Source organism: Equus przewalskii, chromosome 30, assembly GCF_037783145.1.
Source record: "Equus przewalskii isolate Varuska chromosome 30, EquPr2, whole genome shotgun sequence".
In the NCBI taxonomy this organism is placed as follows: Eukaryota; Metazoa; Chordata; class Mammalia; order Perissodactyla; family Equidae; genus Equus; species Equus przewalskii.
The window spans coordinates 18,366,161-18,381,161 of NC_091860.1; the positions used below are offsets into that span (position 1 = coordinate 18,366,161).

The 15,001-nt window shown below is 42.6% G+C and overlaps 1 protein-coding gene across 1 annotated transcript in view; it reads left to right on the plus strand.

Moving 5' to 3' along the window:
• The first annotated feature begins 5,048 nt into the window (after positions 1-5,048).
• ITGA8 (integrin subunit alpha 8) overlaps positions 5,049-15,001 on the plus strand; it is a 165,374-nt gene continuing 155,421 nt past the window's right edge. The window contains exons 1-2 of the mRNA XM_070601080.1: positions 5,049-5,520; positions 6,222-6,355. Of these exons, the coding sequence (XP_070457181.1) occupies positions 5,315-5,520; positions 6,222-6,355 (340 nt within the window). The 5' untranslated portion in view covers positions 5,049-5,314. The remainder of the gene's footprint in view (positions 5,521-6,221; positions 6,356-15,001) is intronic.

The following is a 15,001-nucleotide window of genomic DNA, read 5'->3' on the forward strand; positions in this document are numbered from 1 at the left end:
AAGGCTGAATAAACACAGCAACCTAGCCTGGGGTTTAAAATACACTCACACTGACTAATCAGATGCTCCGGCCTCACCTCCTCCCACAATTGAAAGACTTCCTCCTTGACTTCCCCACCTACTTGTGGGAGATCTTTGTTGTCTCACCTGAGTCCTTCAGCCTCCCTCAAGGGCTGAATAAAGGAATGCCTGGCTGTTTCAGAAGGCCATAGCTGCTGTCTCCCCCAGGAACCCACAGCCATCATTGTTGCCCTTGTCCTGGGTCCACAGAGGGGCTGCAGCTCTGTGTTCACAGAAGCCTCTGCTTTCAAGTCCTGGTGCAATGGGTTGAATGTTTGTGTCCCCCTAAAATTCTTATGTTGAAATCCTAACCCCCAACGTGATGGTAGTAAGAGGTAGAACCTTTGGGAGGTAATTAGGTCATGAAGGTGGAGCCCTTGTGAAGGGGATTAGTGCCCTTACAAAGAGGACCTCAGAGAGCTCCCTCGCCCCTTTTCCACCATGTGGCCATGTAAAGACACAACAAGAAGGCAGCAGTCTGCAACTGGGAAAGGGCCTCTCACCAGAACCCAACCATGCTGGCACCCTGACTTTAGACTTCCAATCTCCAGAACTGTGAGAAACAAATTTCTGTTTTTCATAAGCCCCCCAGTCTATGGCATTTTGTTACGGCAGCCCAGATGGAGTGAGACACCTGGCACGTGCACAGGTGGGGGGGAATGCCGTGATCCCCATTTCAAGTGACCGTTATTTCCAAAGACCAGAGGGGAGCTGCCCTGAACCCTAAACTCCTTATCAAAATTTAAAAATAATTTTTAAAAAATCCCCTTGAAAATATTCCCACAGCCTCCTTTGGCACCGGCTTCACACATAAGCTCCTGGGGAATTAGACTTCCCCATTGCCAGACTCCAAATTTACAACTAAGATGTTGTAAGTTTTTTCCTCTGGAAGTTTGCTTTAGTCTCTTTTGGCCAATAGTTACCTAAAAGGCCCATCCTGCCAACCCATCAGACATGTGTAGCCTTTTCAGGATTCTGGAGCGAACTGGCCCTAATTGAAATCTGCAAATGGTTCAAGATCTTGAGCATAAGTTCAGATGCCCTTGGGGCTTCACCATCCAGGAAGATTTGTCCCCAAATGTCAAGGCTTTGGAAGAACACCACTTTCCTTAGTTACCTTCCCTTTAGAGGAAGAATTGTTTTCTTTATTTTTATTTTTGCTTAAAGCCGAGCTGTATTTAAAAGGCTCATTCTAAAAAGAGATCAAGTCGGAGTCTGGTTTTGACTAGTGGGAATTTTCCTGCAGCTAAACTAACTGTTGGCTGTGCCTGAACGTCTGCCAGCACAAGGCCACTGCTGCAGCACTTTTAACTTAAAAGTGGCTAATAAAATCATGAAGGGAAATCATAAAAGAGAATTACGAACAAAATCATCAAAAAGGAAAACAAAATGATTTTGCTATGATGAGATGCACCCTCCAGGGACGAGAATAAAAATTTGCAGACATAAGCTGGATGTTAGCAGAGACACTGACGGATGGAAAAGTTGTTTCCTTCAATAGGTTTAACGGATCAGTTTCTACTAATCAGTTGTTTCTGATACTGCAGAAAAACTGAGCACAGCTGGGCGGAAGAAAAACCTGAGATGGCCTCAATTACCCAAAAGACAAGAAGAGGTTGAAAAGCTGCCTTCCATTTCTGGTGCATTCATTTTTAAATCTGATGGAACCTTCACAAACACATTGTTTCGACATTGGCTTATTTTGTAAATAGTTTCACATATTGACAATGTGATTGTATTAATGAAATAATCACGTCGAGACTCTCACACTTCTTTACTTGAAGGCAGAATCACATTTTATCATAGAAAGAAATGGATTTAAATGTAATCAGGAATAATAATTGGTTATTAATTACAAATGTATTTGGTCTTCTGTTAAAAAATATGCACTAATGGTTAAATGTTACAACATCTCTATTTTTAAGTACTTTGTACATGGCTGCAACCCAGAGATCATTCTTTTCCTGTGGTACTCTTTACTTATTTATTTTGGAAAGTTTGGGCCAAATCTCTTCCATCTTTGACCTTTGGGTTCTTTTCTTTTCTTTTTAGGGAAACAGCCATGTATACCTTTCCCAGTATTAAACATACACACATACTCACATACGTGATAAACAATTCCCAGACTCGCTTTTCTGACAAATAAATCAGTGCTGGTAGATCTTTAAAATGTCAAACTTCTCATTCAGCGTGAGACCTGTCACTGTCCATGTGTTTCTTTGACGGCATCCCAGATCTTGCTGATCGGCGTGGTTCCCATGTGTCAGAATAGTGAAGTGTGCAAGACTCTTATTCAGACCAATCCTGCCCCTGCAATTATTGCAGGTTTTTTTCCTGCTTCTTGGGAGATTTACTATTCTCCCAGGCTTTGGCCTCCCAGGGAAGTCAAAGAGTTTTGAGTTAATTTGCTTTCCCTCCACTCTGTGAAAACCAAGGTGTCACTCCACCCTCTCCTAAGACCTCTTGGAAAAGTACACACTGCGTGATGACACGTCTCAATCACCACTCTCCAGCAAGCCCAAAGGGTCAGCTGAGAATAGCTTATTATTTCTAGAAAGGTGATTTCTCATTGTTATTATAACTTAAACAAATTCTTATAGACCTCGTAGCTTGAGGAACTAGTTTTGGCATCCAACAGTCCTGGGTTCAAATAATACTACTTACTTTCTTTGTGAATATGCATATTATCGTACCTCTCTGAACGTTAATGCCCTCATCTGTAAAGTGGAAAGTGACACTATTAAGAATATACGTTTGAGGGGTAAGTCAAGGACAAGTGTGTTTTAGAAGTAAGGAACAAGTACGTATATCCAGTTCCGAGGCAATAAGTAGAATTTTCTTTCCCTACCTCCCCTATCTTGAATAAAAAGATAAGGAATATACTGGAAATATTGCAAAGCAAGGGAGTACAAAAGGGGATACCCTGGTGATGTGCTGCCCAACACAGATCAAAGGATTTTATAATATATAGCTGCTTCTGCCCAGTAAGGCGGTATGTGAGCCAAGTGCACATTTAGAATTATGCTATTACTTTCTCCTATTTAGGTGTTCCATTTCAACCTAAAGCTTGCCTGCAGTATGACAAATTTTTAAATTTCACTATGCCAGTGTCAGTAAAATGATCAAGCTGAGGTTATTCCCTAGCCTCAGTGTCTGGGAAAACTTTGAACACGCCAGTGTGTATTGCATGTGAATCACTCGTTGAAATTTACTCTATGGAGCATCACTTTTACTGACCAGAACAGCAGACCAACACAAATGGACTTTTGGACTGAGAAAAAAGTATTCTACCATCTATTCTTAAGTCCTTGTCTGGGAAAGGACTATCTGGTTAGGAAATTTTCCAGAGGTGATGATTTGCCGGGTAATCTTCTGATGGCTTATTAATTGGTAGTATTTTTACAGGGATAAGACAAGCAAAGATAAAGACATAAAATTCAAACCAGTCTACGAAGTGGGATCTGAAGTAAGGGAGTTGGGAAAGTCCAGCTTTCCAGTGGGATCAGAGATTTTCTGTGGATAGACTCCCAAATCCACACCGCCAGACTAACCACTGCCCTGAAGTGTAGTTTGTGCTTCCAGCACCACTGGGGACCCCACTAGTAGCTCACATTCCACAAGTCCAGCATCTAAGTCACCAATGACTTCCGATCCCGCTCTTCTGGCCCCATTGCTATTGTTTGTAATTCTTCTCTGCTAAGTTGGAACCTTCAGACTCATCTTGGCTTGCTTCCTCCACTTTGTCTGCCATGACTCTTTGGATCCTTTTCCTTATCCTCATGTTTGCGGCCTTCCCTTTCTTCTGTTAATCGCATCGAGGTTCGCATCACCCAAAGCTTTTGGGCAGCATCTTGTTTGTTTCCTCTTCCTTCTAACAACTGCCTCCCTCCCCACCTCTCAAAGACACAGCCTTGTCACTAAACTTTTGAATCCCCGTAGGCATGTCATGCCTCTGCTCTAGAACTGACTCCCTTTGCCTCAATAAATGTTCTTGTTATTAAGATCCTGTCTTAAGAGATTCAATCCTATTTCCCACGGCTCCCTAACCCACTCTCTTATTTCTAATTCCTTGGCAAGCATTTCATCGCAGCCTTTATGTCTTTAATACTTTCCTCAACTTCTCCGCCCACGATGCCCAAATGTAAGCCTCCTATTCAAATTCCCGCCCAAGTCGACATCTGCCACCAACTCTCCTTAAAGTACTTTGGAAACTACCTCCCCTGTCTCTACATTTCCATTTAACCCCAGCCCCATCCAGTTTAATGCTTCATTGCTGTGTTTTTGCATCAGTCCTGTTTCCCTGGAAACCACATGTTATATAAACGCGTCTATACCATGTTTCTCTTCTCCCTACTCAGTCTTCAGTCCTTCCCCCAAGAGGAGGACACAGAAAGAGATCAATAATACCCACAAATTGGAACTGAAGTTTGAACTCCTGTAGATTCCAACCTACACCTCCCACCCCTGCTGAGGGTAAACTGTAAAGTTTGCCAGTCTTCATCACAATCACACAGGGTCACGAAGATTTACTACCAAGTCATTTAACATGCCCTCCCCCGTGCCTTTGAGAAAGACCTAAAAAAAGGTCTCGAGGATTTCTTCATTTATTAATTAGCTCTGCGGGGAGGTGTGGTGAAGGAGAGGATTTTTGGATGCAAACTTTAACTCTCAGTGACAGAGGAGCAAACGCATAGACCCTGAGGCTTCTTCAGGCTGCGGAAGTGATGCATAGATCACGGCTTGGTCTAGCCTCGTGGTGGGATACGCTTTCACATTCTTCCACTTGGGACAAACTGCAGCAAACTCTCGCCCCATGCGGGGGGCATTGCTTCCAAAAGCAATGGCTTCAATTGGCATGTGCGAGTCTCAGATTGTCCTTGAGATGCGGCTGCAATAGAAAGCCAGGCGGCCAAAACAAGCGCCTGGCACCAGCCACCAGCAGGGGCGAGGGTGGCCCAGAAGTCACCGGCTCCGGACCCGCCGCTAGGAGGCGCCGCGAGCGCGCCGGCCCCCTCCCGCTGCCAGAGGAGGGCTCGGATCCCCTCGGCCAGCCCCTGAGCCGGCGCGGGGAGCGCGCGGGGAGCAGATTGCAGGGGACGCGCGGCGGAACGCCCGGGGCTGTCACCGCGGACGCGCCGCGCGCACCGACCCGGGACCGGGGCATCTGGAGACTGCCGGCCGCCACCCCCGCGATTTCCCCCGCCGGGGTCCTCGGAACCCGCTCCCCGGTGAGCACCCGCCGGGGCGGAGGGCAATGTCTGCCGGGGCCCGCCGCGGTCCCCGGGGCAGCCGGGCGCAGCCGCTCGCGCCCCTCTGGTGCTTCTCCGCCGCGCTGGGGATGCTGTGGTCCCCCGCCTCGCAGGCGTTCAACTTGGACGTGGACAAGTTCACGGTGTACAGCGGCCCCGAGGGCAGCTACTTCGGCTACGCGGTGGACTTCCACATACCTACTGCTCGCACGTAAGTCGCCGGGCGCGGGGAGTTCGCGCGCGGGGACGAACCCGACCACAGGTTGGGTCCCTGCTCCGCTACCGCAGGACCCGCGCCTGTCTCCGCAGCCTGATGGAAGGCGATTGCTGAGATTCCATCCTGGTGCCCACTTTTGGGGGCCCGTCCGGCTCCCCGACACCAGTCTCCTCTCTCCCCTTCCATGCTAGATGTACCCTGTGAACTTGGAACAAGAGACGTGCCACTGGCATATAGAATACACACGTTCTGGGGACTTCCCGGTGCAGACTCGAGCATCATACAAAGGGGAAAACGGGACTGCACAGACTCAAGCCAGTTAAAACAATGACCACAACACGGTCTGTTTATACATAGCCTGTAACAATTAAGTGTCTGGACGCAAGTGCTGTCTGCTACAAGCAGCTGGGCTCTGTCCTTGCTATTTGTTTTTTTTCTCTTCTCTCCTCTTCTCTCACTGTATACATAGCTCCACCTAGAGAAGAATTAGGACTATTTGCACGCTCCTCCAAAGCAGGTTTCAGACGCCCTTAGGTTTCCAAGAGGAAATCAAGTTTGACAGTCGGTCTCCATCATAAATACGTTTCTGCTCCCACCTCCACCCTAGTCTCAGTGTGAGCATGCGGCTAGAGACAGCATCGCATGCGCACACTTTTATGATTCCCTAGGAGTGATCTTCTCCAACCCTTTCGCAGAGCGAGCGTCTTGGTGGGGGCGCCCAAGGCCAACACCAGCCAGCCAGACATCGTGGAAGGAGGAGCCGTCTATTACTGTCCTTGGCCGGCCGAGGGGTCTGTGCAGTGCAAACAGATACCGTTTGACAACACCAGTAAGTGATATTTGTCATTCCCAACTGTGGGCCCTGGTTTCAAAGAACCAGAGCCAGACCCCGAGTCACTCCTCACTCTCTTTGTACTCATTTGGTCTGTCTGATGGGTCTGTGTTGTGGGTTGTGTAGGTCCCTAGAGAAATCAGCTTTTTTAAGCCTGAGCGAAGGGGAGGAAAATGTTGAGCGAACCCCAGAGAGGGAACAATATTGTGACCTTGAGTATTCGAATGCATTCTAGTAACTTCTGTTTCCTTACTGTCCTGAGATGAGCATTTTCGGGGTGAATAGATGCTTTGGAGAAATACAACTGTTACACCCTAACCTTCATTATGGAGAGAATTTGGTTGCTTTCCAAGGACAAATCTGGGAAAACACAGATTCTTAGTATTTCCCGTGCCCAATCTCCGGAGGCAAGATTCAGCTGCTACAGACCCAGACATCGCTCCATGTTGCTGTTTAATTCTTTACAGAAAGAAAGAATTTTCTTTCAAAATATTGGACATTGGAAGCAAACTCGTACAGGCAGAGTGTGGATGGATTACATTCATTTCCAAAATCCCTAGACAGATGTTTCTTATTTAATTAAAGGGAAAATACATTTTAAACAATTCAGGCTGGTTATGTTTCCTCTGGTGTTTTCTCTTTGGGTCCTGAGAAAATAATTTATACGTAATGCTTCCAAAAACATTAACACTGAATGTTTTAATTTGTACCTTCAAAACTTTATGAATTCGAAAGGTATACATTATCCAAAAGCAAATACCTCTTTTCAGAAAAATGTGAGTATGTCAACTCAAATAATGTTCTTTGATGAATGATCATTTCAAATACCTTTGCACCATGCAACTATTTTATGACATCATTCTTCATTATTGTTACATTAGTGTGCATTTAGAATTTATGTAGAAAATCCATGTTCACAGAATTTTGATTAAGTTGGATGGGTGGTATTTGCCTGTTGCTTTAACTGATTTGCATTTTTTTCTTTTAAAGGAGAACATAATTTCAATTCTATGAATATGGAAATCATTTCAAAGAAAAAAAATCCTGTGCAAGCATGACCTTGAATTATGACCAAATTAGGAAAATATTTTATAAAAACGTTTTAAAATTATGTTTTTCTTATGTGTCTATATATGGTCACAATAGCTCATTTACCATTCTATTAAGTAATTCAGTTATTTCATACCAACTTTTGTAAGCTTTTACTTTTGACTATTAGAAACTGGAAAAATTAAGCCACTTGACATTACTTTGTCAAAGAAATTTTTCAGTTAGTTGTTTAATCAGGACTTTAGGTGCTTCTAATTACAGACTTCTAGCTTAAGAATAAAGTTTCTAATCAGAAGAATTAAGCATAAAATTAAGGGCATTTTAATAATCTACATCAAAATCGTTTGTATTTTAAAAAGTATGAAGACATAAATCATTGGTATTATTTGAATTTAACTTAAGGGAAATAAGCAGTTACGTTTTGAGACATGTTTGATGTACTTGTGTATTTTTATCAAGAAGCAATCTATAGTCATGGACATGAATTTAATAACCTTCTAGAACATTCCCAGAACATATCAAATCAGGATCTGGTCAGAATAGTTTTTCCTTTGATAAAGGAAGAATCAATGCCCAGATAAGTTGCACCTGAATACCTTTCTACATCCTAATTCCAGTAGATGTCGTGGTTCAATGAATGAAAACCAGAAAATATAGACATCAGTATGAATTACTAAATCCTGACCACACCCAACCCAAAATTTCCAATGTTAAATGATAATAGGTAACATTTTCCCAAAAGTTCATTCTAAAGCAACTATTTAGAGCTTAGAATTCACTTTCCCGTAAAGAACTAATGATGAAATATTGTGCTTTGGTTTCCAGCTTTGCCCACAGGAATGCACTTAACCCTTATTGTAGCTGAATTATATTTTCAATGAAACAGTAGGGCAGAAACTAGTACAACTTTGGCAATTAAAAAAACAGGGAAATAATAAGAGTGTCAAGAAAAGATCAGAATTACTTGGAGAAAGAACAGGGAGCAGATGGCATCTTCTGTGCAGATTCTGAAGAAGACCTCTGGATATCTCGAAGGGCTTTAGAGATTAATGCTGTTGGTGCTACACTATGTCTTATTGTACGTCTAAATGTATGGAGTTTTTTCTTGATAGACAAATGCACTCGTTCTACTATTATACTTAGAAACCGTAATTGCAGTAATTTGAGATTCATAAACGGAAAAAAGTGAGAGGAAGAAACAGGGAGGGAGATAGATGTTTCTGAAATAATTGAGCAGGAAATGAAAAAAAAGCAAGGCAAAGGAGGCCACACAACATTTGTGAGAAATGAATGAGGGAAAGGAGAAAGCAGTGACCTGTGAAAGCCTCGGGGGAGTTTCAGTGAGAGAGAAGATAAGAATCATTGAGAAAAGAAAGTTCCCCATGTTAGCCATCAGGGGGTACTGTGGGCCCAGGAACCTTGGCTGCTCCTGAGAATGGCCTGAGAGTGGGTGGGAGAAAAGGAATCAGAGGACCACAGCTCAGGTTTTGGCTACTGAGTGGGCACCAGCGCACCACACATGGTTTCTACCAATAACTTTATCCATGCGCCCTGAGACGATGGAACTGCCAGTGGCTGCCATTTGCTGCAAAGCTGTGAAAGAGAGGAAGGGTCAGCAGGAGCCAGTGTAGCTATTTCCAGTTTGAGCATGGGTTCTGTGAGCTGAGTGTGATCTTGGAACCAGAGGACAGGCAGAAACAAAGGCATTGCTGACTCAGGGTCTTGCAGTGAACATACTAGGTGCATTACATTTGTGGATCACCTACTATGTTCCAGTCACTGATATGCATTGTTTCTAATCCAGAAAACAAAGCAACAAACTCGTTTTATGAATAAGGAAACTGACATCAAAGGTGTTACAAAAGATACAACCAAGACCACACAGGGTAAATAGTAGATGCAAGGTTGGAAAAGAGGTCAGCCTGCTCCAAAGCCTACCTGGGGTCCCTGCCTCCCTTCCAGGAATGGAGAGAGGACTGGTCCTAATGGAATGCAAGTTCATGGTCAGATGCTATGGAGCTGAGGCACCGCTTGCCTCCCTCCCTCTCCTCCATTCCCTGGCTTCCATGTTAGCTTCACAAATTCCAATTAAAAGGACCATCCAGAGCAGATCTGAAAGGGAAGAGCAGTTTGAGTAGAGGGTTGTAGAGACCAGAGGTTACGGAAGCAGCCTTTGTCTTGGTGGAATGATGGGTTGTGTATGCCCTTGATTTGCTGTAGCTCCTCACAGCATGCCCCTTCAGTGGAAGCCCCAGTCAGCTGCCTCCTGTCTTACTCTCTGTCCCTTGGCAGCAAGGTACCATTTCCCCACAAAGAAGAAGAAAATTTCTCTGCTTGACAAAGTAGTGCTCGCGAATGCTGGATACCCACAGACTCACATTCACATAATAGAGTGTGATGTGTCAGGCATAAATATATATTAGGTTGCAAATATTCTTCTAAAGACAGTCTTTAACTCTGTCTGCTTTTACTATTACATCTGAATTCAGGACATTCTATGTCACTTTGACCTTTTAATGACATTGTTTCAACTTGTTCGGGCCCCCCGGGTGTCTACAATTTACTACTGCTGCGGTGAGTAACCTACTAAACTCTCTCTGGCAGACATTGAAGGGGACTGGCCTAGAATTTAGTCCCTCAATCTGGTTGTGATCTTGAACCTCAGTTTATTTAAGGTCAACTGCCTTTTTTTTTTTTTAACTGCCTTTTAGTTTGAAATTTTTTTCATTAAATAATCATTTCTTTTATTTTTACCTTATCCTATAACTTGGGTTTTTTTTATTACCTCTCATCGTAAATGCAAAAACAGAGGAAGCTGAGAATGGCCTCGCACTTCAAATGCATGAATACTATTAAAATCTGTGGTCCTTTCAAGTATGGAGAAAGGAAACTCTAGAAAGGCATATGGCAGTGGGGGAAGGGCAAAGGGCTAAGAATAGATAATTTTCCTGCTCTGTACAAAATCAAGTGGTTCCAAAAAAGCACTTCTCTCATCTCCCTTCTGTCTTTCCCTCTTACTACAGTGGGATAAAATTCCCCCATCACCAAATTGCTTTCTTTCACTTTTGCTTCAGCAGCTCTCTAAACTGCACCCCATGTCTTAACTTAAAACATCGCGTCTGCCAAATCCATGCCTCTCGTTTCTAAATCTGCTCCAAGGTTCATTTCTTCTTGTTCCTACGTTTTCCAAACCCACGTGTGGAGTAAATAAAAACCGCCAGATCACAGCCCTCCAGCTGAAAGGAGATGAAGGAAACTGACACCTTATCCTTGGATTGAGGAAAGGGCAAATTGCAATCATAATAACAAAAGCATACTACGCAAATATTTGTTTTAAATGCTCAAAGGAAACATTTTGAGGAGAAAGACAATGGCCTGCACTAATTGATGAGGTTAGCCATCATAGCACTAATAATCACGGAGAGGCAATGCAGCTGGGAACCACTTGCAATTAAGGACCCACGTGAAGAGTGAACGGGAAGAGGTGGGAGGTGCCATTGAGATTTGGAAGTCATCTGAGAAAGACTCCTAGAATTTGCCTGGCCTTAATTTAGTATCTTTGTGTGTGTGTGTGTGTGTGTGTTTAAATAACCCTTAAAATGGTTAGGATATTTCAAAGCTCTGGGATAGTAGGATTTGTGTTGGAATTGCATTTTAGCTTGGAGACCGGAAGCCTTTGGTTTGGGGGGTCTGTTTTATTTTGCGTTCAATGAGCCCACAATAGGAAGCAGCTCAAAGCATCTGGCTCTGTGAGTGGTTCAGGGTTGCTTTTTGATAGGGTTGGGCGTGCCCTTTTTCTCATGTGAGGGTTGGGAAACATATTGGTCGCATAAGTCTTGCTTTTTTAACTTCCTCAGAAAGAAATCAGTTTTCGTTCAGGAACAAAGAAAAAAAATGTAAGTCAGAGCTACCCAGATAAATGACAGAGTAAATACACAAATGTGACAGAACTCAAGGACAGCAGAAATATGGGCTCTGGGAAGTTCAGTTAAAAGTGAAAAAAGGGAGAAGGCAGCCTGAAGATAACCTGTTGCTTTTAGGAATTAATAATGCCATAATTAGGGTAAGTTTGGCTACTCAGAAAAAAATATATACATACATTAGGGCAGAAAGTTTACTCTGCTGAGTGTTGATTCTGCTGAATCATCAAGGGTGGCTTAGCTGGGTGGTTTCCTTATTCTAGGATGCCTGATATGTCGGACTGATAGATGCACCCAACATCCCTAAGCTTCTCCCAGTTGGCTCAGACTTCCATGTGACAGAATGCAACCAAGTCCTGATACGAGAAGGGAGCAGGCAGCGGTCCCTACAGCTCATAGCAACTGAGGAAGCAATTAGAAGGAGGAAGTCCTTGAAACTCCAACTAAAAATGGGAAACAGATCTGCTCTATGGCTAGTTGAGTAGTATGAGCATTAGATGCCTGTTGCTTAATCTGCAAAATTCTTTCGAGAAGCTAGAAGTCTGTGTGATGGGACAGGCTTCCAGGCTCTTGGCAGGAATAGTCCATGCAGCAGCTGCAGCGTTCTGGGGAAAAAATAGGAAAGTGTCTTGAAATTATTCTGAAAGCAGAAAAACGCACTTCAGCATTTCAGCTGGCCAGTGGAGACACATGTGTTCAAACTTTACCTGTTGTGTAGGAAGGCATAGAAGTCAACCTCAGCTATGCAGAAAGGCTGGTTCCTGGATCTCTGATATTTAGTGTATCGCCCCAAACATCTGTAAACCTGAGAAACTTTTTTACATCCATATACATTGGTGAAAGTGATCACTTACGCTTTGAATTGTTTTAGTAAAAATAAGGCATAAATATAAAAGATAAGTCTTTATAAGTCTTTATAGACCTGGTTGCCAGGCATTGGGAGTGGGAAGGAGGAATTGGCTCAAAAGAGGCAGAACAAGGGAGTTTTGGGGGGTGATGGAACTTTCTGCGTGTTGACTGTGGCCATGGATACGTGACTGTGTGTATTTGACAAAACCCATTGACCTTACATCACTAAAAGTACATGTTTGTGTTCTGTCCATCACATGAATTTTATTGCATGTAAATTTAAAAAATGAGGAAAAACACATTATGGAATTGCTGGAGCATTACGTATTTGATATCTTGATTCAGTTTGGTTTTGTGACCTTTGCTGTAGGCATGTGGGCATTTAGCTCTTAGACTGTGGGAAGTCTGATGTGCTCATAACTGGAAGTATAAGGACACATATTATCTCTGAAAAGCTTAGGCTACTGCCCCTAGATAGAGTGAACAATTAGTCAGCCCATCAGGTAGGACATTCTTCATCATGCTTTAAATAAAGGATAATGTGTTCAGAATGTGTTTGTAAGAGAACTTTGAATGAAAACATGTTGAGTGAGAATAAATCTTTGCAATGAAGCATCACACTTGTGTAATTCTCATATCCTTAATGAAATTCAGGCATGGGATCTCCTCATTGGTAGTCATTCAACTAAGGAGTTCTTGCTTCAAACACATGATTATAGTTATCAAAATTAGCATAACTGCACCACAGGGTGTATAGCTATTAACATTAGGGCAGTGTTATTCTTTAGCTCTGATGTTTGACACGTGGACACAGATTTGTATGTGATATTACAAAAGCCTCTGTATTACTCTGCCCTGACCTCCAGGCCATGTAGAGATTAGAGAGAAGGGCACACACCATTGCTACGGGAATAGGTTTGTGCAAGGACCCTGCAGCCCACATTATGCACAGCACCTCACCCCAGGTGTCCCAGATGAGAAGCCACCTCCCCCTGGCCAGGTTATGGCTCCATTTCAGATTTGTCTCAGTTGTCATCTCCTATGATTTGCCCACATGTCTCCAGCTAAGCCACCTCCTCTTGCCACATGGCTTACACAACTTAACTCTTTAGCACCATACATCACAGCATGGCTCATCTCTCAGATGTGACCCCGTTTATCCTGGGCCTATGTCCTGGTGCCTCCTTAACCACCCAGAACATCTTACCTTCCAGTAGTGATTTTCTGGAACTTCTGGCTTCTCTTTTCCTACAATTCGCCATGAGAAATATGTTTTAGAAATTAATTCTAAGGTTGTTGCAAATTGTTTTTTAGAAGAAAGGGCGTATAACACTAAAAAATAATGTCTTCAAACATCCTGAATATGGATAGTCAAGTAAATTACGGCATATTCACACAGTTAAGTATTATTAACCATAAAAAATAAAGTCTAACCAAGAATCAGTATTAATGTGGGAAAATACTTTTGTTTTAATGTTAAGTGAAAAACATAAAATTCAAAATTGTATCTACAAGCTGCAGAAGAATACAAGAAGAGATGTGCAATGAGAGGCTGTCTTTGGGAAATGTGATTAAAACTAGGTTTTTTCTTCTTTTTTCTAATTCATTAAATTTTTTTTTTTTTTTTAGTGAGGAAGCTTGGCCCTGAGCTAACACCATCACCAATCTTCCTCTTTTTACTTGAGGAAGATTTTCACTGAGCTAACATCTTTACCAATTTTCCTTTATTTTGTATGTGGGACGCCACCACAGCCTGGCTTGGTGAGCAGTTCACAGGTCTGCACCCAGGACTGGAACTGCGAACCCTGGGGCCACCAAAGCAGAGTCTATGAACTTGACCAATACATCTCTGGGCCAGCCCCCTAATGCATTCTTTTAAATTTTTCAAAACCATGAACAGGTATTTATTTATGATCAGGAAAAATAATGATAAAAATAAACATCCAAAAATTTCTAAGTGAAATTATTATGTTCACTGAAGTGTTATAAAGATTAACAGTAAAAGACCACAATGATTGACAATCTTAGTTTTTCCCTCTTTTGTCTTGGGTGTAGATGGTAAAGTAGTTTAGAAATGTATTTATTTACATATGGGTGCTTATGCTTCAAAATACCGAAAACCAAGGATATTTTCAGTAACAATTATACGTGTAAAAATAAGAAGATGCAGTGTATCACCCGTCTTCATTCTCGGCTGTCTCTACATCAATAAACATATAGACTTGATGGTCTGACATGGCAGTTTCTAATGCCTTTTAGAATGAGAGAGCTGTTTGTGAGTAGAACTGCTTTTGAGTGTGCTTGAGTAACCTGAGCAGACCAGAAGAAATTAATTGACAATCTGTTGATACTTCCATCAATTCACAGAACTTTTTATAAGAGGCCATTGGCAAAAATCAGAGTGACCATAGATCCAGATAATCCTCTGGACTTTAGAATGTGGAAGGCATTTGATAGAGTCAGAACATCCAGGTAAACTCATGAAGCAGTATGAAATTTCACAATGTGGATTGGTGCTTAGTTCTTGATCTGCTATGTGCAATAAACAGATATTTTTCCTTTAAAACATTTCATATGTGCCAGGGATCAGTTATAAAGTCTATTTAGAATATTTCCTCTGAGACACACCATTCTACTCACTCCCAAGTCAGGTTTGTAAATATTCTGTAGACCTAAGACGTGTCTGTTTCCATAAGTAGAGTTTGTCAACATACTTGTCGATAATATCGGTTGAGGAGGAAAGCATGAGAAGTTGGTGGGAGGATATCAGGGAACTGCAAAGTAAAGGCTGCAGCATCGTTTCTCAAAATGTCTTTTATGGTGA